This window comes from Ranitomeya imitator, chromosome 10 (assembly GCF_032444005.1).
Source record: "Ranitomeya imitator isolate aRanImi1 chromosome 10, aRanImi1.pri, whole genome shotgun sequence".
Taxonomy (NCBI): domain Eukaryota; kingdom Metazoa; phylum Chordata; class Amphibia; order Anura; family Dendrobatidae; genus Ranitomeya; species Ranitomeya imitator.
This window is the reverse complement of record NC_091291.1, coordinates 108,473,577-108,494,546: the sequence shown is the minus strand read 5'-3', so window position 1 is coordinate 108,494,546 and position 20,970 is coordinate 108,473,577. Positions and strand designations below refer to the sequence as shown.

Genomic DNA, 20,970 nt, shown 5'->3' with positions numbered 1-20,970 from the left:
TGCTGAACGATGCTTTGGCCAATCGTTCAGCCAACAGCAATCTCAATCGTCTCTGCTACTTAGAGAAGCGCTAGCTTGGCCGACCATCCCTGTGTTCTCTACGAGAGAATCGTCACCAGACATGTTTGGTGGCTTATAGCAGCTTATATCCAGGAGAACAAAGCGATCAGTGGCAGCAATCTCCATCGGATATTCTACATACAGCAGCGCTAGCTTGGCTGACCATAACTGTGCTTTCTACGAGAGAGCTGTCGTCAGAGATGTTTGGTGGCTAATGGCGACTTATTTCCAGAAGAAGAAAATGAACGGTGGCAGCAATCTCCATCGGATCTTCTACATACAGCAGCGCTAGCTTGGCTGACCATAACTGTGCTTTCTACGAGAGAGCTGTCGTCAAAGATGTTTAATGGCTAATGGCAACTTATTTCCAGAAGAAGAAAATGAACGGTGGCAGCCATCTTGATCAGTTCTTCTATATACAGGAGGGCTAGCTGGGCTGACCATTCCTGTGTTGTCAACGTGACAGTAGTAGCCAAACATCTTTGGTGGCTGATGGCGGCTTATCTCCAGGAGAACAAAGGGATCGTCGGTTTGAAAGTGGACATGTCTGATGGACCTCTCTCTCAATGATAGTTGGCCAGCGCCCACCTACAGACCGTCAGCAGAACCAATTGATATGAGTGGGTTTAGTACAATAGTCTAATGTGTATGGGGGGCTTTATGAATAGGAGTCAAATGTACGACAATGTAACCTTAGGGTACCGTCACACAGTGCAATTTTGATCGCTACGACGGCACGATTCGTGACGTTCGAGCGATATAGTTACGAGATCGCAATGTCTGACACGCTCCTGCGATCAGGGACCCCGCTGAGAATCGTACGTCGTAGCAGATCGTTTGAAACTTTCTTTCGTCGTCTAGTGTCCCGCTGTGGCGGCATGATCGCATGGTGTAACATATATCGTATACGATGTGCGCATAGTAACCAACGGCTTCTACATCGCACATACGTCATGAAATTATCGCTCCAGCGTCGTAGATTGCAAAGTGTGACAGCAGTCTACGACGCTGGAGCGATATTGTTACGACGCTGGAGCGTCACGGATCGTACCGTCGTAGCGATGAAAATTGCACTGTGTGACGGTACCCTTAGGATTGGTCTACAAAGAGTTTGTAGTCTGTTACCATGTGGACATATAGGTCTACATAGGAGCTGTAAATACTAAACAATAGGACATTTTCCATTAAGGGGTTCTCCACTTTAGGTGATCTCTACTTGTTTGAAGGATTCCTTGACAATCAACTGATTACAAAGTGTGCTGCCTGCTGAGACCTTGAACCATCCCCTATGATCAGCTGGAATCTGTGAGGAAACCTGGAGTAAAAAGTCCAAACTCCCTGCAAGAGAAAGTAAAAGCCCATGTACACTAGACAAATTTGCAGCATTAAACAACTGCTGATCAGAAAAACATTTACAGATCGGCGGTCATTTAATTACCTGTTTACATATGCCGACCCGGCTTCAGATGTGCACTGAACGATCAGTGACAGATTTTTCAGTGCGCACAGCCAGCCATTGTTCTCGTCAGCACAGGTCCTGCTTACACCGGACAATGTGCTGCCAAGAATAATGATATTTCATGCAAATCAAAAGATCATTTCACCTGACTAGCAAGCACTCCTTCAAAGGGGATCGGCTGCATGTTTAGACTTCCAGATTATTGTGAAACGAGCCTTACTAGGAATACTTGTGCAAGATAATCAAGCAGTGTAGATTACTCACTTATACACTTGCTGTCACGACTTTGCTGTCGGGTGACCTGCCACCAGGGGCTTCTTCCCTGTCCCTAACACTAGGGGGTGCCCTAGCTCGCCCTGTTTCCCGGGTTACTTCTGAAGGTGAAGATGCTGGAGCCACATACCTTGCCTTTTCTCCGGAATCCGCTCTCTGCCTGTACCTTACCCCCACCCAGGGAAGAGGGGAGTAGCAGTGCACGGTAGTACACCAACCTAACGAACAAGGTAACGCGAACAGGGGAAACAGAACATACCAGGCATACAAATATAGCACATATAACAGGTATGCACCGAGGAGTGGAGGATGGAGTAAAGCCAAAGTAGGAGAAGAAAAGGGATTACCACACTCACAAACTCAAACAACAGTCACAGATAAATCCGCCTGCTCTAATGATAACCAACTACTATCCTCCTAGCCATGCAGCATAAGCTAGCTCTGATGATCAGTGTCAGTCAGGACCCATATTATATAGGGGATAGGAATGGCTAACCATGCTAACCCCTATACTGCCAAAGGTAATTTATACAGTTTAAAAAGGTGAAGTGCTGCTATTCAGCAAAAGAGAAGAAGAAATCAGACGATGCAGACTTCTAGCTCCTCTCTGTTGCGGGAACTCCGTGACACGTGCTCTCTATTCTGGCAAAAAGATAAGGGAGGAATGAAAAGGATCTCTCTAATAAGTGAGATTTCCTTCATTGGGTGGAAGATACTGTATGTCTAAGCCAAACGATTACTAAATGACCATTTTCAAACTTGGTTGTGATTTGTGAAGGAAGACAAAGCCTTTAATGAACACATCACTGTCATTGATAATCAATTATTGGGAGAGTTGAGCAAATAAATTCACAGGACCCTGGTTAGGTGGCCACATTGGTAGTCTGTGGCCACTGGACAGGAACCATGCGAACCGTCTACTTGCCGGCATCCCTGGCGCCTCTTCTGATTAGTAGGCAGCCTGTGCCTATTACAGATCTTTCAGTGCACATCGTTATACACCGTAAACTGGCTATTAAAGAGGTTGTCCACTACTATAACATTAATCGCCTATCTTTAGGACAGTTCATCAATGCCTGATCTATGGGGGTTCGACACCCGATACCCCTGACGATCAGCTGATCTCGGTGTCGGGTGGAACTGACCAGTTACAGAGCTGCACAGCTCCATCTACTGTAGAGCAGCCGTGGCCAGGTACTGCACATCCACCTCCTAGTCAAATCAACAGGGGGTGGATGTGTGGTATCCGGCAGCGGCCACCATCAGTAGAAGCTCTGGACCTGAGCCGTCGACATTAAGAACAGTTAATCGGCGGGTTGTGCACCGCCTCCGATCAGACATGAAGACCTATCCTAAGAATAGTCCTTCAATGTTAAAGTAGTGGATAACCTCTTTAAACAACCACTAATGGGTAAATATATACTGATCGGCAGTCTTTTAACGCCACCGTTCGGTTCGTGTAAGTGAAACCCTATCTTTGCAGAGTAAGCGTCACCTATCAGACATTCTGTAGAAAAAAAAATACATTGAAAAACATCTACCTTTAAGCCCAAGTCTGTGTACAAAAAAGGGATCACCGATAAGTATATGGTTTCCAGTTACAACAGCCGTTATGGGAATCTGTGTCTCCATGATAACAGAATGCAAACAAAACTCTGTGTAATCTAATCTATCTCGCCCTTATTCTCAAATATACGTTATTAAGAAGTAAGGACAATCAAAAGAAGTCCTAAATATACAGGTCACATCTTCTGAACCACTCCTGGCCAAACCCTGATATCAGGCCTGACCGTACACCCAGCTCACAGTAGTGTGATCACACCTATTACAGCAGCCTTTATCTTATGTGGAGTTGTATATTTACCGGCTACATGACAACTATCTACAGCTCGCCCAGTATTTATTAACAGGGAACGTAATTAAGCTGCAAAGCTCAACAGTCAAGGAGGAAAGATCACACTTTAATAGCCGGAGAACCAGCTCGGAAGTCAAGGTGGATCCTATCAAAATCGCTACCCAGTAAACAATACAAGCAGATTCATATAAAGAGTCCACTTCACCATCGCTACAACAAGGTGGGACCTTCCGTAAGAATTATGTCTTATCCAAAGTGAAATCTTCTTACTTGGAGGGACTGTGCAGCCAGATCTCCTGGGGTTCGTGCAATCCGCTAAAGATCCCTGATTTCAGATAATAAACTCTGTCCTGGTCACGTGATCATCTCACAAGGTCACGGCTCGTTACCATATAGTTATCACCGACCTCTCTTGTAACGAACCATGCATCTGTATACGCAGCACTTCAGGCCAAGGTGTTGGGTGATATTCTCACATCATGGCCACACCATGGATGGCTGCACTATGAGAAGATGCCCCACACGGTGTTAAACTTAGTGCAGGGCCTGAGGGGGTTCTGTTGGCCGCAACACCTGCTGGCACATGTTAAGGCAATAGAAGAGAATGAGTACCCTCAGTACTGCGACTGCAATAAACTAGTTGCAATTTGCTTGTCGCCGTTGCATCACCCTTTGGAGGTCACAATATGACCCCATTCACTTGCATCCAATGAGGCGGGAGGGAGGAACCGGAGAGTCGGCTCACCGAGTATGCTGTGTCATTAATTTTTGTCATTTTCCCTTCTTTTAATAAACGTGGCCCAATCATCCAGCTGCCCAGAGACCACGACCAGGTTCCAAATTGAATGAAATTTGAGGATAAAAGTTGTAAAATATTGTACAGAATTCTGGGGAAACTTTTTGAAATATAACATTTTATGCCCCAAAAACAAACATTTCAATAAATGTAAATTAAGTAGTGAAAATAAAAAATTACCTTAGTTTTCCTCGAAACAGGATGATATCGCAAAACATGTCCCACAGCAAGGAGGACGCCATTTTCTTTGCAAGTATTGACTATTTCACAACAGTCTTCAGGGGTAACCTAAAAAGACACAGAAAAGAAAACTGAAGGTGTAATGGTGTTATATTATATAGGTAATAAGAAAACCCAGGCCAAGACACGAGGACCCCCAGTGCCTAATGATGGTGTGAAGAGTCTGGCACATGCGTATTAGGGAACACAGCAAACACCCCTGAGCCATGCCAGGCGGCACTTGTAGAGATAGTGCCACAAATGTTAGCTCTCAACTCCATGTCCACTTTTCTTTGTAGTTTTTCTATCCCAACATATCCCGATATGCAGAACATATACATCACTGGTTGAGTTTCCAAAGCGGTGGCGCGTAAGAAAGATGTGGCTGTTCAGTTGCTGATGGCTACAGATACCACTCAGTACTATTGGCATCAACGCGTTAAAGAAACTTTGTTATTGACAGTCTTTCCCGTAGGATTGTGCCTGCAGAGATGGCTGTTCCTCTGCCTTCCTCTGAGTGCCGATTCTCCGCCACTTTTTCTTATGTTGCCATGGAGCAGTAAAAGAACTGTAGGCATCGGACCTGCCCTTTACCAACAATTATTACCTACACTCAGCTTCTACTCTTTTTATAAAAAGAGGAAGATGTGTAAATCAGATTTTATTGATTTAGCATGAGGAGGTTCTTTCAGTATAACTTTTACTTGTTCAATCTGTATATATAGACGACAACGACAACATCTCTGCCATATACTGAGCGCGCAGCGCTGCATCAATCGTCCATCTGTTGTTGTAGCATTTAGTTAATTAGTGGAAATTACACCCAAAACAAAAAGCAGTAGAATGACTTTTACAACTTGCGTTACAATGACGATCCTTGGAGATGGCTGGTGATTATGTGCCTGGCAGTATTACGGCTCTATTCTGTAAGTGGCCTGCTGTACAGGTACATGCCTCCTCTACTGTACCAATATACTGTAGGTCTCCAATCCCATATTGAGGCGCACAGAGGGGTTTTCTTGTCTAGACTTATACAAATCCTACAGAGGATAAGTGTGAAATGCTCCATTGTGTGACGTCGGTGGGTGTGGACCCACTGCACCACTGGCTGGGTTTACCCTGGAGGGGCACAACTAGGTGGCTACCTGGTCTTCACTAGAGCCTGTGATGGTGAGGATAGGCTTGAGGTGTTAGGGTACCGTCACACAGTGGCATTTTGATCGCTACGACGGCACAATTCGTGATGTTCCAGCGATATACTCACGATCTCGCTGTGTCTGACACGCTCCTGCGATCAGGGACCCCACTGAGAATCGTACGTCGTAGCAGATCGTTTGAAACTTTCTTTCGTCGTCTAGTGTCCCGCTGTGGCGGCATGATCGCATGGTGTAAAAAAAGGTGTGCACGATATTGTATACGATGTGCGCATAGTAACCAACAGCTTCTACATCGCAAATACGTTGTGAAATTATCGCTCCAGCGTCTTGCATTGCGAAGTGTGACCGCAGTCTACGACGCTGGAGCGATATTCGAGCGATGCTGGAGCGTCACGGATCGTGCCGTCGTAGCGACCAAAGTGGCACTGTGAGACGGTACCTTTAGGGTAGACACCAGGTGACACTCCAGAGCAGTCCATGGAACCGAAGCAGCTGACTAACAGATCAAATGCAAAATATGACACACAGAGGGCAAAGACAGAGATGTGGTCAGAAACTCTGAAGTCATGGCGAGCAGCATAGTTTCAAAATACAAAGCAGGGGTCAGGAGCGAAGACATCAGACAGAAAGAGTAAGCAAGCCATGTTGGTAACAGGAGAGACAAAACAATACAGAAGCCTGACAGCTGACTAGAGACAAACAATAACTAGAACCTGAGCTCAGGCAAGGTGTGGAGGAAGGAACTGCCTAATATAACCACTGGACGCAGAAGATGAGCCAGGGAAGCAAAACTCTGCAGGACACAGTGATTTTAAATTCTGCCGCAACTCCCCAAGGCCAGTTGGAGAGTCTCCAAAAACAGGAGAATGTAGCGATGCTGGAAGTGTTTGCATGAGGCAGCTCAGCGAGATGGTTTAACACTGGGAAGAGCAGAGCGGTGCACACACTCGTGTTTTCAATTAAGACAGGGGATAAAGCAGCTACCAGACAGATCTTTCAGCGACGTAACTCCCCTGAAAACAAAATGATTTGGTACAGAAAGTCCAACTGCCTGATCCATCTCGCTCTAGACAGATGATGTCCGGAGGTTCCCATACATATCAAATAGTCACTTGGTCCAGGCCAAAATCAGCGGGTTCAGCTGAATTTTATCTAATGTGTATGGAGAACTTTTAGAATATTGATGAACCATCCTTAGGATCCATCATCATTATCAGGTTAGTGGGGGTCCAGCATCCGACACCAACAACAATCAGCTGTTAGCAGGAGCTGAGGTGGCCGAAGGTAAATGGAGTTTGATCTGTAGACCGGCCATGACACCATGTATGAAGCTGTGGTGTCTGTTATGATTAGGCAATTCAGTACCACAGTGGACATAGAGGTCAGAGCACATACAGTGATCTGACAATAACCCAAAAACATAGAACGAGCTCTGAGACGTGGGAACTCTGTTGACCGCAATCCCTGATCCTCTCCAACAACACTAGAGGCAGCCGTGGATTGCGCCTAACGCTCCTTATGCAACTCGGCACAGCCTGAGAAACTAGCTAGCCTGAAGAAAGAAAATAAGCCTACCTTGCCTCAGAGAAATACCCCAAAGGAAAAGGCAGCCCCCCACATATAATGACTGTGAGTTAAGATGAAAAGACAAACGTAGAGATGAAATAGATTTAGCAAAGTGAGGCCCGACTTTCTGAACAGAGCGAGGATAGGAAAGGTAACTTTGCGGTCAACACAAAACCCTAAAAACCACGCAAAGGGGGCAAAAAGACCCTCCGTACCGAACTAACGGCACGGAGGTACACCCTCTGCGTCCCAGAGCTTCCAGCAAACAAATAGATAAGCTGGACAGAAGAAAAGCAAACAAAATGGCAAAGGAAAACTTAGCTATGCAGAGCAGCAGGCCACAGGAACGATCCAGGAGGAAAACAAGTCCAATACTGGAACATTGACAGGAAGCCAGGATCAAAGCACTAGGTGGAGTTAAGTAGAGCAGCACCTAACGACCTCACCACATCACCTGAGGGAGGAAACTCAGAAGCCGCAGTACCACTTCCCTCCACCAACGGAAGCTCACAGAGAGAATCAGCCGAAGTACCACTTGTGACCACAGGAGGGAGCTCTGCCACAGAATTCACAACAGTACCCCCCCCCTTGAGGAGGGGTCACCGAACCCTCACCAGAGCCCCCAGGCCGACCAGGATGAGCCACATGAAAGGCACGAACAAGATCGGGAGCATGGACATCAGAGGCAAAGACCCAGGAATTATCTTCCTGAGCATAACCCTTCCACTTAACCAGATACTGGAGTTTCCGTCTTGAAACACGAGAATCCAAAATCTTCTCCACAATATACTCCAACTCCCCCTCCACCAAAGCCGGGGCAGGAGGGTCAACAGATGGAACCATAGGTGCCACGTATCTCCGCAACAATGACCTATGGAATACGTTATGTATGGAAAAAGAATCTGGAAGGGTCAGACGAAAAGACACAGGATTAAGAACCTCAGAAATCCTATACGGACCAATGAAACGAGGTTTAAACTTAGGAGAGGAAACCTTCATAGGAATATGACGAGAAGATAACCAAACCAGATCCCCAACACGAAGTCGGGGACCCACACAGCGTCTGCGATTAGCAAAACGTTGAGCATTCTCCTGGGACAAGGTCAAATTGTCCACTACCTGAGTCCAAATCTGCTGCAACTTGTCCACCACAGTATCCACACCAGGACAGTCCGAAGACTCAACCTGTCCTGACGAGAAACGAGGATGGAACCCAGAGTTGCAGAAAAATGGCGAAACCAAGGTAGCCGAGCTGGCCCGATTATTAAGGGCGAACTCAGCCAAAGGCAAAAAGGACACCCAATCATCCTGATCAGCAGAAACAAAACATCTCAGATATGTTTCCAAGGTCTGATTGGTTCGTTCGGTCTGGCCATTAGTCTGAGGATGGAAAGCCGAGGAAAAAGACAAGTCAATGCCCATCCTACCACAAAAGGCTCGCCAAAACCTCGAAACAAACTCGGAACCTCTGTCAGAAACGATATTCTCTGGAATGCCATGTAAACGAACCACATGCTGGAAGAACAATGGCACCAAATCAGAGGAGGAAGGCAATTTAGACAAGGGTACCAAATGGACCATCTTAGAAAAGCGATCACAGACCACCCAAATGAGTGACATCTTTTGAGAAACGGGAAGATCTGAAATAAAATCCATAGAGATATGTGTCCAAGGCCTCTTCGGGACTGGCAAGGGCAAAAGCAACCCACTGGCACGAGAACAGCAGGGCTTAGCCCGAGCACAAATCCCACAGGACTGCACAAAAGTACGCACATCCCGCGACAGAGATGGCCACCAAAAGGATCTAGCCACTAACTCTCTGGTACCAAAGATTCCAGGATGACCAGCCAAGACCGAACAATGAACCTCAGAGATAACTTTATTCGTCCACCTATCAGGGACAAACAGTTTCTCCGCTGGACAACGATCAGGTTTATTAGCCTGAAATTTTTGCAGCACTCGCCGCAAATCAGGGGAGATGGCAGACACAATTACTCCTTCCTTGAGGATACCCGCCGGCTCAGACAAACCCGGAGAGTCGGGCACAAAACTCCTAGACAGAGCATCCGCCTTCACATTTTTAGAGCCCGGAAGGTACGAAATCACAAAGTCAAAACGGGCAAAAAACAGCGACCAACGAGCCTCTCTAGGATTCAACCGCTTGGCAGACTCGAGATAAGTCAAGTTCTTATGATCAGTCAATACCATCACGCTATGCTTAGCTCCTTCAAGCCAATGACGTCACTCCTCGAATGCCCACTTCATGGCCAGCAACTCTCGGTTGCCCACATCATAATTTCGCTCAGCAGGCGAAAACTTCCTGGAAAAGAAGGCGCACGGTTTCATCACTGAGCAATCAGAACCTCTCTGCGACAAAACAGCCCCTGCTCCAATCTCAGAAGCATCAACCTCGACCTGGAACGGAAGAGAAACATCTGGTTGACACAACACAGGGGCAGAAGAAAAACGACGCTTCAACTCTTGAAAAGCTTCCACAGCAGCAGAAGACCAATTGACCACATCAGCACCCTTCTTGGTCAAATCAGTCAATGGTTTAGCAATACTAGAAAAATTGCAGATGAAGCGACGATAAAAATTAGCAAAGCCCAGGAACTTTTGAAGACTTTTCAGAGATGTCGGCTGAGTCCAATCATGGATGGCTTGGACCTTAACAGGATCCATCTCGATAGTAGAAGGGGAAAAGATGAACCCCAAAAATGAAACCTTCTGCACACCAAAGAGACACTTTGATCCCTTCACAAACAAAGAATTAGCACGCAGGACCTGAAAAACCGTTCTGACCTGCTTCACATGAGACTCCCAATCATCCGAGAAGATCAAAATGTCATCCAAGTACACAATCAGGAATTTATCCAGGTACTTTCGGAAGATGTCATGCATAAAGGACTGAAACACTGATGGAGCATTGGCAAGTCCGAATGGCATTACTAGATACTCAAAATGACCCTCGGGCGTATTAAATGCAGTTTTCCATTCATCGCATCGCTTAATTCGCACAAGATTATACGCACCACGAAGATCTATCTTGGTGAACCAACTAGCCCCCTTAATCCGAGCAAACAAATCAGATAACAACGGCAAGGGGTACTGAAATTTAACCGTGATCTTATTTAGAAGGCGGTAATCTATACAAGGTCTCAGCGAACCATCCTTCTTGGCTACAAAAAAGAACCCTGCTCCTAATGGCGACGATGACGGGCGAATATGCCCCTTCTCCAGGGACTCCTTCACATAACTGCGCATAGCGGCGTGCTCAGGCACAGATAAATTAAACAATCGGCCTTTTGGGAACTTACTACCAGGAATCAAATCGATAGCACAATCACAATCCCCATGCGGAGGTAGGGCATCGGACCTGGGCTCATCAAATACATCCCGGTAATCAGACAAGAACTCTGGAACCTCAGAAGGGGTGGATGACGAAATTGACAGAAATGGAACATCACCATGTACCCCCTGACAACCCCAGCTGGACACCGACATGGATTTCCAATCTAATACTGGATTATGGACTTGTAGCCACGGCAACCCCAACACGACCACATCATGCAGATTATGCAACACCAGAAAGCGAATAACCTCCTGATGTGCAGGAGCCATGCACATGGTCAGCTGGGTCCAGTACTGAGGCTTATTCTTGGCCAAAGGCGTAGCATCAATACCTCTCAATGGAATAGGACACTGCAAGGGCTCCAAGAAAAACCCACAACGCTTAGCATACTCCAAGTCCATCAAATTCAGGGCAGTGCCTGAATCCACAAATGCCATGACAGAATACGATGACAAAGAGCAGATCAAGGTAACGGACAGAAGAAATTTTGACTGTACAGTACCAATGGTGGCAAACCTAGCGAACCGCTTAGTGCGCTTAGGACAATCAGAGATAGCATGAGTGTAATCACCACAGTAGAAACACAGCCCATTCAGACGTCTGTGTTCTTGCCGTTCAACTCTGGTCAAAGTCCTATCGCACTGCATAGGCTCAGGTTTAAGCTCAGGTAATACCGCCAAATGGTGCACAGATTTACGCTCACGCAAGCGTCGACCAATCTGAATGGCCAAAGACATAGACTCATTCAAACCAGCAGGCATAGGAAATCCCACCATGACATCCTTAAGGGCTTCAGAGAGACCCTTTCTGAACATAGCTGCCAGCGCAGATTCATTCCATAGAGTGAGCACGGACCACTTTCTAAATTTCTGACAATATAACTCTATCTCATCCTGACCCTGACAAAGAGCCAGCAAATTTTTTTCTGCCTGATCCACTGAATTAGGTTCATCGTACAGCAATCCGAGCGCCAGGAAAAACGCATCGATATTACTTAATGCAGGATCTCCTGGCGCAAGAGAAAATGCCCAGTCCTGAGGGTCGCCACGCAAGAAAGAAATAATGATCAAAACCTGTTGAACTGGATCACCAGAGAAGCGAGGTTTCAAGGCCAGAAATAGTTTACAATTATTTTTGAAACTCAGAAACTTAGTTCTATCTCCAAAAAACAAATCAGGAATAGGAATTCTTGGTTCTAACATAGATTTCTGATCAATAGTGTCTTGAATCTTTTGTACTCTTGCCGAGAGCTGATCCACACATGAAGACAGACTTCTATTGTCCATTGCTACACCTGTGTCCTGAACCACCCAAATGTCTAGGGGAAAAAAAAAGGCAAAACACAGTGCAGAGAAAAAAAAAATGGTCTCAGAACTTCTTTTTTCCCTCTATTGAGAATCATTAGTACTTTAGGCTTCCTGTACTGTTATGATTAGGCAATTCAGTACCACAGTGGACATAGAGGTCAGAGCACATACAGTGATCTGACAATAACCCAAAAACATAGAACGAGCTCTGAGACGTGGGAACTCTGCTGACCGCAATCCCTAATCCTCTCCAACCACACTAGAGGCAGCCGTGGATTGCGCCTAACGCTCCCTATGCAACTCGGCACAGCCTGAGAAACCTGCTAGCCTGAAGATAGAAAATAAGCCTACCTTGCCTCAGAGAAATACCCCAAAGGAAAAGGCAGCCCCCCACATATAATGACTGTGAGTTAAGATGAAAAGACAAACGTAGAGATGAAATAGATTTAGCAAAGTGAGGCCCGACTTTCTGAACAGAGCGAGGATAGGAAAGGTAACTTTGCGGTCAACACAAAACCCTAAAAACCATGCAAAGGGGGCAAAAAGACCCTCCGTACCGAACTAACGGCACGGAGGTACACCCTCTGCGTCCCAGAGCTTCCAGCAAACAAATAGATAAGCTGGACAGAAGAAAAGCAAACAAAATAGCAAAGGAAAACTTAGCTATGCAGAGCAGCAGGCCACAGGAACGATCCAGGAGGAAAACAAGTCCAATACTGGAACATTGACAGGAAGCCAGGATCAAATCACTAGGTGGAGTTAAGTAGAGCAGCACCTAACGACCTCACCACATCACCTGAGGGAGGAAACTCAGAAGCCGCAGTACCACTTCCCTCCACCAACGGAAGCTCACAGAGAGAATCAGCCGAAGTACCACTTGTGACCACAGGAGGGAGCTCTGCCACAGAATTCACAACAGGTGTCCTGGCTTCTTACACTGTTAACTTCAGCCACTGCAGGACCTGCTAACCAGCTGACCGTGTGGGCGCTGGATGTTGGACCCCCCACTAACTTGCTAATAATAGCCTATGCCAAAGACAGCATGGAAGTTCAAAATGTATTTTTGTTTATTGATGATCAGTGAAGGATATCTAGGTCATCAATATCAAAGTCTGGAATAACCCCTTTCATTCTTTCCCGACACTGACCGTGTTAGGGGCATAGTCAAGGGGTGTGCAATCATCTTAACTGTCTGCTAACAATATGTCCCTATCTTTGATGCGGCTCAGATGATGGCTGTGTTATTTAGTTATCACCTACCTCTAAAAAAAAAATTACACACAATTTGTAGATATTATATGTAATCACTTACAGCCATGGGTTTTTCCAGAAGAATATGATATCCTTTCTTGGCAAATGCTATTGCAGGTTCCTAAAAACAGACAATTTAGAGAAGGAAATCTAAAGATATGTACAATGCACAGAGGCATATGTTAGAGTTGGGTATAATATCTATATCTATGCCTATCAATGTCACAACACTTTTTGTTCTTGTAAGAATGCAAACTGAATTTAAAATAGAGGCGGCTTATGTGTGGTCCCTTTAAAAAGAAGGTCTCCCAATATGTAAAAAAAGGACTAGGCTTTGGAGAAGTGCCCTGGTACATTCATGCCAGTAACGGGTGAGGACGCAACGGCCACAAACCTCATCAAGTAACATCTCTTTAGATGTAACAGGGGTTTTCCGAGTTTTTGTATCAAAAGCCATTAGTATAGTACATCAACAGAACGAAGTAGCAGTGATGGCCCTTGCTTGAAAAGCCGGGGAGCTTCACTGCATATGTCTGTGTCTGGTTCTACAGATCAGGCCGATGTAAATAACAAGCGCCAATGCCCCTTTGCTTGGATGATCAGTGTTGGTCGTGTGGGTAAAACACCCACCGATTGGAAAAGATCGTGAATGTACCATAAGCCAATTTAGTTCCCACGAGTTTTTGAAGTTGCAGATTTTCTGCTCCTATTAGGTAAATTAGGCAACTTATGCTTTTTTAAGTGCGTTTTATTACATTTTTGGCTATGTTTTTTTGTGTGTCATATTTTATTTAAATCTTCTTTGTTTTTTATACATTCTGATATTTGGCTTTGACAAAACTATTGCTACAGTCATGTGCAGATCATATGCGTTTTTTTACCTGCAAATTTTATACAATTCTATGGGGAAAATCCGCATATAAAACTCAGCGTACCCGCAAGAGAAAATGATATGTTGTGGATTACAAAACAAAACCACAGGTCAGTTTACGAAGTGCAAAAAAAAGCATAGTGGGCATCAGATTTCTGCAAATTCCATTCATTCTGCTGGAACTCTAAGGCTGCGTTCCCACGATCAGTATTTGGTGAGTTTTTGACATTGCAGAATTTTTGCACCTATTATGTAAATTAGGTTGAGTTGTTTTATTACATTTTTATGTGTGCTTTTTACGCTCAGAAAATATGCATCATCGAAAAAAACACTAAAAACTCTTTGTGGGAACAAAACATTCAAGGCGTTGTCCGGTCTTAAGCCACAAGTCTGCAGTCACTCTATGACTACAGGCTTGTAAATCCTGCGTGCTGTGAGGATTCTTTCGTGCGGGCAGCAGGTTGTGTGACCACAAGTATGTGATTTGCATACATGCGGTCACATGCCAACTAGACATGCGCAGTTTTACTCAATGCCAGTGAACTGAGTAAGGTCAGATGCATCTAGTCAGACTGTGGCCGGAAGTATGCTGGTCACGTACTTTCGGTCAGATGACCACCGGCTCCCGCCATCAGAGAATCCTGACAATGCGCAGTACGGATTCCCAAGTCTGCAGTCATACAGAGTGACTGCAGATTTGTACCCCTAGGCCTGACAACCCCTTTAAAGCTGAGTATGTCACACCCCATGCAATTAGTGTAAATGTATGTATGATGGTAAAGCCACAGATAAATGTATATATGATGACAAAACCATGTCATTTTCTTTACAGATGCTCTCTGTGATTACATCGCAGCATGCAAATGACAACCAGCTAATTAATATTTCAATTATAGTGGAAAATTGAATTTGGTAAAACTTTTTCTTTGCCTTTTTTGAAGTTTTAAAACACTTAGAAAAATATATAATTATATAAATATATTGTTACATGGATGAATTAACATAAGAAGATTTATAGGAACATCACTACAACACAACTGTAAAATGCAATCAAATCCCAATACACAACACTGGTGCATGTGACGGCAGCTCTGGAATCACAATGGCTGTTCTGGGGTCTGCACTGCAGGTGCAGGGTTGGGGGTTGTCGAATACATTTGCGTGCCATCTGGTTGGCATTTCACAACAAGAGATGTATTAAGGTCACCATGGGAGATGGGAGATATGAAAGACAATTTGGCCTAGAGCAGATGCTCATGGTGCACCCAGTGAGGGATGCAGCAAAGAGTGCAGGGACCTCATTACAGCCTCCTCCTCACACCTGCTGTAGCATCATGACTAATAAGGGAGGCTACATTTCTGAACATATACCTTATGCAGTCTGTCCGGGGTTGCGATTATCACCGCTTCTGCAAATTTCTCAAGTTCTGCAGCTTCTCTCCAGTCTGCAAAAAAAAAAAAGCAAAACCATTAATTAGTTTCACCCTTTGATCCTTTTTCATCCAAAATATTTTATAGTCAACTAATCTAAAGAGTAAACTACAATTTAAGCCATATGCCAAAAATGCTCTAGAAAAATTGTGCAAAAAGAACCAGGAGGTGAGAATACAGTCTAAGATTGGTTTCACAAATCTCCAATGTCCGGAACGGCCACGGGTCTCTTGACCCAAACTCAACAGTAGGGATGAGCAGACCAGTGGAAGTTCAGGTTCTGGTAACTGACCAAACTTTAGTCTAAAGTTCGGTTCTGGTATTGAACTTGAAACCAAACCCTATTGAAATCAATGGGGATCCTAACTTTGCAGCTGGAAAATCTCTCTATCCCCCTGGACTCTCATACTTCTGGAAGTCCGTGTTCGGAGTTCAGCACCTGACACTACATGTCTAACTAACAGTTTTCTAACTAACATGTCTAGTTACAGTTCGTGTTCGCGCATCTCTATTCAACAGCCTTGGGTATATCTGTGTCTTTGAACTTCGAATGTTGGATGTGTGAAAATGGCCAAAGGTCTCATTGGGATGAGAGTCTTTCCGACCCGCATAGGTGACAAACCACACATGTAACCAATGTGCTAGCGCAGAGATTTTCCATATTGATCGCTGGTCCCGGTGGAAAAAAATTGCAGAGTATACGATACTTACCCTTTTACAGACCAGAAATAGAAGGCAGCTCCTGCACCCATCCACAATATGAGTGAGACCACAGGATGACTTCAGTAGGCTATGGCAAGTCTTATTGACAAGTCCATGAGATCTGAAAGATTTGCCGGTAGTCATTCGAACACGAGTCTGTCATGGCTGTCTTAGGTCAGCAGAAGACATACAATTAGTTAGAATACTGCCTTAGACAATATATCTAAGAATAAATATCCTGATGTCGGGCAGTTAAAATGAAGTTTGACCATGTTGCCATTAGTGGAGCTACCCCAATCCACAGTTGTCATGGTTCCTATCTGCCTCGGGGACAGTATCAATGGCCTTAGATCAAAAAGAAAGATCAGACAAGCGAGGAGCTACAGTGGTGCACAATGTGTATGCTGACATTAGTGCACTACTATTTCACCAACATAAAACCAATGTATACAGACCATCGAAAAATTTATCGTCATCGATATGATGCATCATCTTGAGGGTTTCTTTGGTACATGATCGAGGATCAGCAACGCCAACGGTCTGAGGAAGAAAAAGTCTAACGTGAATAAATATAATAACCGTTTTGTAATCCAAGAAAATCTTAATAATTTTGGAATTGTTCCCGGCAGGAAATTGAAATATTGAGTGAAATTTCACAAACCTTGTAGAAGAAAAGTAAGCGGAGATAATCAATTAGGAAACTAATGAAAAATGATGGCTGTATTGGGTGGAGGGGATGACTGGTGGTGGTTTGAAGACTCGGACTGTACGCATTTGTTTGTCACACAGCTAATGGTCCCAATTCCCACATACGCCAAAGTGCATGGCTTGGCTGAGTGTCCATGTGTTTTCAATGTGGATGGAGGAAAAAGTCTTTGGTAATGCAATAGATCCCTAAAAACAGAAGGATCAGGCATTGAGATTCCAATTGCCTGATGCTTCTCTCCAAGAAGTGTTGGGAGGCCCCATACAAACTAGAGGGTCGACCACTGCAGGTTGAGCCTTATGGGAGCTTTATGTATTACGACTACATAAAAGGGTCAAAAGAACAATAATCTAATATGTAGTGTCTCCTGACTAATGTATGCTTTATACACATCTGTTTTGTCGTGATGAAACCTTCCCGCTCGCTGTACATTCACTGCCGATCACTTACAAACAAGTCCGTTAAACCAAAGGAACTCATCACTTCCTCTTTTTAGCTTCCGCTTGTTGACTTTATGAACAGTTCAAGGATATGTGATGTAGTGAGAGCAGCGAATACGATAATACAACAGCTGGTCACATATTTGGGTCTTTCTGCCCAAAGCAGTCAATCAGAGCTTGGCTTTCACATCTTTAAATGCTCCGGGAAAAATGAAAATAAGAACAGACTGGTTGTCTTTTAATCCTTACTTATAGAGACCCTGAAATCCCAATGTATCTGTTTGGTTACAGGTAAATCCTGGTGATTGAAGATGGCGTCAACCTTTATTAATATAGGTTTTCATCGTCAGCCTATTGCATAAACATGCGGGTCAATCGGTCAATAAAAGAGCTTGGAACCGTAAGATTAGTGGCTTCTAAGACCCTAGCGGTTGATGAATAGGAACCCTGGAAATAATGAATCCTTCGCCTGTTTATGGCAATGCTATTTATTGTGACGAGTTAAACCCATTTAGGGAGTCCATCAGGTTTCCTAATAGGATTTTTAGGCAGTGTCTAAATCAATCAACGTTGTTTCTTTATCAAGAAGTGCAGGAAGGCCTTAGAGATGACGTAAAGGTTTGTGGGGTCCGGCTCCAAGGTCCACGTCGGTGATCCCTGCCAGCCAGACTAGGGTCCTAAGAACAAAGCTCAGCCGGCACTCAAAAGCCGGCATCCTGGACACCTCTGGTGTCTACAATGTCCGCCAGACTAGGGTCCTAAAAACAAAGCTCAGCTGGCACTCGAAAGCCGGTATCCTGGAACCTCTGGTGTCTACAATGTCCTCGCGACATCAAGACATGGCATGACGCTAAGCTACTAAGGGACCTTGTAAAGGCCAGAGTCACCCAGGATGCCACCAGCCAAGGAAATTGACAGAACCCTGGTGTGACTGTCAGGAAGTACAGACGTGTAGACAGCACAAGATTCTAAGCTCAATTGTTGGCTGAAATGCTATAGACGTGACATCAGGGCTCCAGACGAATAACAGATACATTGGCAGCTATGGAGACAAAGCGTTGGAACCATGGACGCAAACATTATGGTTGCAGAGAGTGTGACCGCAACGGTGCCCATGTGTGAAGGGTCCTGCCGATGTCAGCGCCCATTTTATCTGGATGTGCGTCTGAGGAGGCACATTCAGCTGAAGGGCACTGTTGTGCAGAGACCTGTCAGGTCTGTGCGCTGCAATACAAGCTGCCGGCCCATCAGAAACTGCCAGCTCATCATGTCGGCAAGCCCGTCACGAGTGGTGCATAGATAGCAATGATGTCATGTGATGTCCACGGCTGGCAAGCCAAAGTCAGCTACAGGCTTTAGAATAGGACGCCACACGTGGCGGGAGCAGAGGAGGGTAAGGATGAGGGACATTATACCAGGAAGGAGCCCAAGAAAGGGAACATTATTCCAGGAATGTGCCGAGGAAGGGGAACATTATTACTGGAAGGGGTAAGGTTTTTTTTTTCTTATAGGAGGACAACCCCATTAATTCTACGTGGCTTTATACAACACACCACACTTTGAACAGCAGCAATTCACAGATAAAGACGAACTCCAATCCCAAGGAAAGAAGAGAAAACATTTTACTAAAGATAAAAAATAAATTCTCTGAGTAGGGGGTCCTCGCAATTTTTTCCAGATGATATTGAGAAAGAGAAGGAAGATGCATGATAAATTACAAGTGAGGTATCTGGTAACAGCTGCCCCCCTCTCTCCATTTAGAACACATGCACGCTCAACTGAGCCGAGCGCGCATGTAAATGGCGGAATCGGGGAAGGCAGATGTTGGCTGATGTATATGGAGCCTTTAGAGTGGCTCTATAAGGTTTCAATTGTCAGTGTCCAAAAAATGTAACGCAATTAACCAAAAAAATCCAATTTACAAACCAATGTTCTAGTGAGTATTTTTGTATCACACAAAGCGCCTTTTTCTTGCCATAAAATGGCTTCCTGCGCTGTGGTTTATTTCATGTTTAGAGACATTTCGAGGGCTCTACAGGCAGCAGAACACACACAAAACCTCGCAGGCGCACTGACTACATCCTGCAAATCAGACAATCCATGCGGTTCCGCACAAGCTCGGACGAGGGCGCTCTTGTACTTTACATCTCAGCTTTTAAAAAGTCTTAATGTTATGTACAACATATAAAAAAAGGAAAGAAAAAAAAAAAGCGCCCTCTAAAATTAAAGCCAGAGTTCTTGCCAATGTCCTTTTTTTTCCCCTTTTTCCACTAGGTCCCCGCCTGCAGTGTTATTTTTACCATCTAAAAATAAAAGTCGTAGTGATTGATGCTGCAGCTACGCCCCAGTATTCTTCTCTTTGCCAGATTTACTCATTGTTTCTTTTATAAAAAAAAAGAGAAAAAAAAAAAAGTCCAGGGAGGAGAGATTGGCTGCAGACTCAGACTGGTTCCAACCAGAAAAGTCACTGAATTTTTTTTTTTTTTTCTTTTTAGACTTATCTCCTACTAAATCACCCTTGCCCTGTTTTTTTTTCTAAAAGGGAACCAGGAAGAAGCTGTTCTAATTATGAGCAAACAACCTTGTAGAATATAAATCATTTTAGTTTTTTGGGTTTGTGCCCAGAAACCAAAGAAGAATATTGCATCATATTCTTTTTTTTTTTTTCTTTTTCTTTTCCAGCTAGTAAATGTACTCGGAAAGAGCTTAATATCCCTCCCACTATCTGAAGACACAGAAGAAGCAGGATCCATAACAGCTCAGGCGAGGGGCACGTATGCAAGAAAGCGGAGCAGAAAAATCAAGGGGTTACAGCGCACAAGACCTTGAGGAAGGAGCAAGGCGCAATTTTAGCAGAAGACTATTATTTACGGTATTTTATTGCGTTATTTCTTTTTATTGATTTACTTTTTATATATTTTTTTTAAATAAATCAAATGCTTTTTTTTCTTATTTTTTATTTTTTTTCCATTAATATATATATTTTTGAAGTGGAGAGATTTTTTTTTAAAATATTGATATATTTTTGGATTTTCTTCAAGACTTCTTTTTTTTTTTTTTTATAAAGAGAACAATTATTATTATTATTAATTCTGCTTTCTCTCTCAAGGACTTGAATGGTATTGGTACCACGTGTTTTCAAAAGGTGATTTTTTTATTTCTTCATTTTTCTTGGACGATGAATGTGTTTGATAAAATCTTGCAACATTTTATAATCGTGCGGCGCTGCATTAATAAATGTGTTTTGGGAACCAGTTTTGAATATATTAATTATGTTTGTGACTCGGGCAGGAAAAGGTTAACACATCGGGTAGATGTTCCATGTTAGAATTGGCATTAAATAAAAAGCCATAAAATAATGAAATCCTGTTAAAAATTGCATTTGATGTTTAATCTAATTTTTTATTATTATTATTATTTTTTTTTTTAATTTGGGGAATATTACTATGTATGTAGCTGGGTGAAGCGTAAAGAGACATTTTTATAGAGAAGAAATGTGATCAGAGTGACTGTGATCATAGACAG

General features: G+C 44.0%; 1 protein-coding gene and 1 long non-coding RNA gene across 3 annotated transcripts in view; one reads left to right on the top strand and one right to left on the bottom strand.

The window, feature by feature from the left end:
* LOC138651819 (putative oxidoreductase YteT) overlaps positions 1–20,970 on the bottom strand; it is a 242,781-nt gene that overhangs the window by 149,073 nt on the left and 72,738 nt on the right. For both annotated transcript variants that reach the window (XM_069742341.1, XM_069742340.1), the window contains exons 6-9: positions 16,755–16,839; positions 15,538–15,611; positions 13,357–13,416; positions 4,624–4,731 (exon numbers count right to left, since the gene is read on the bottom strand). In XM_069742341.1, coding sequence (XP_069598442.1) covers positions 4,624–4,731; positions 13,357–13,416; positions 15,538–15,611; positions 16,755–16,839 — 327 coding nt within the window. The remainder of the gene's footprint in view (positions 1–4,623; positions 4,732–13,356; positions 13,417–15,537; positions 15,612–16,754; positions 16,840–20,970) is intronic.
* LOC138651820 (uncharacterized) lies at positions 3,769–20,699 on the top strand. Its single transcript, XR_011315541.1, has 2 exons — positions 3,769–3,867; positions 20,128–20,699. It is a non-coding gene; the product is annotated as an uncharacterized lncRNA (long non-coding RNA).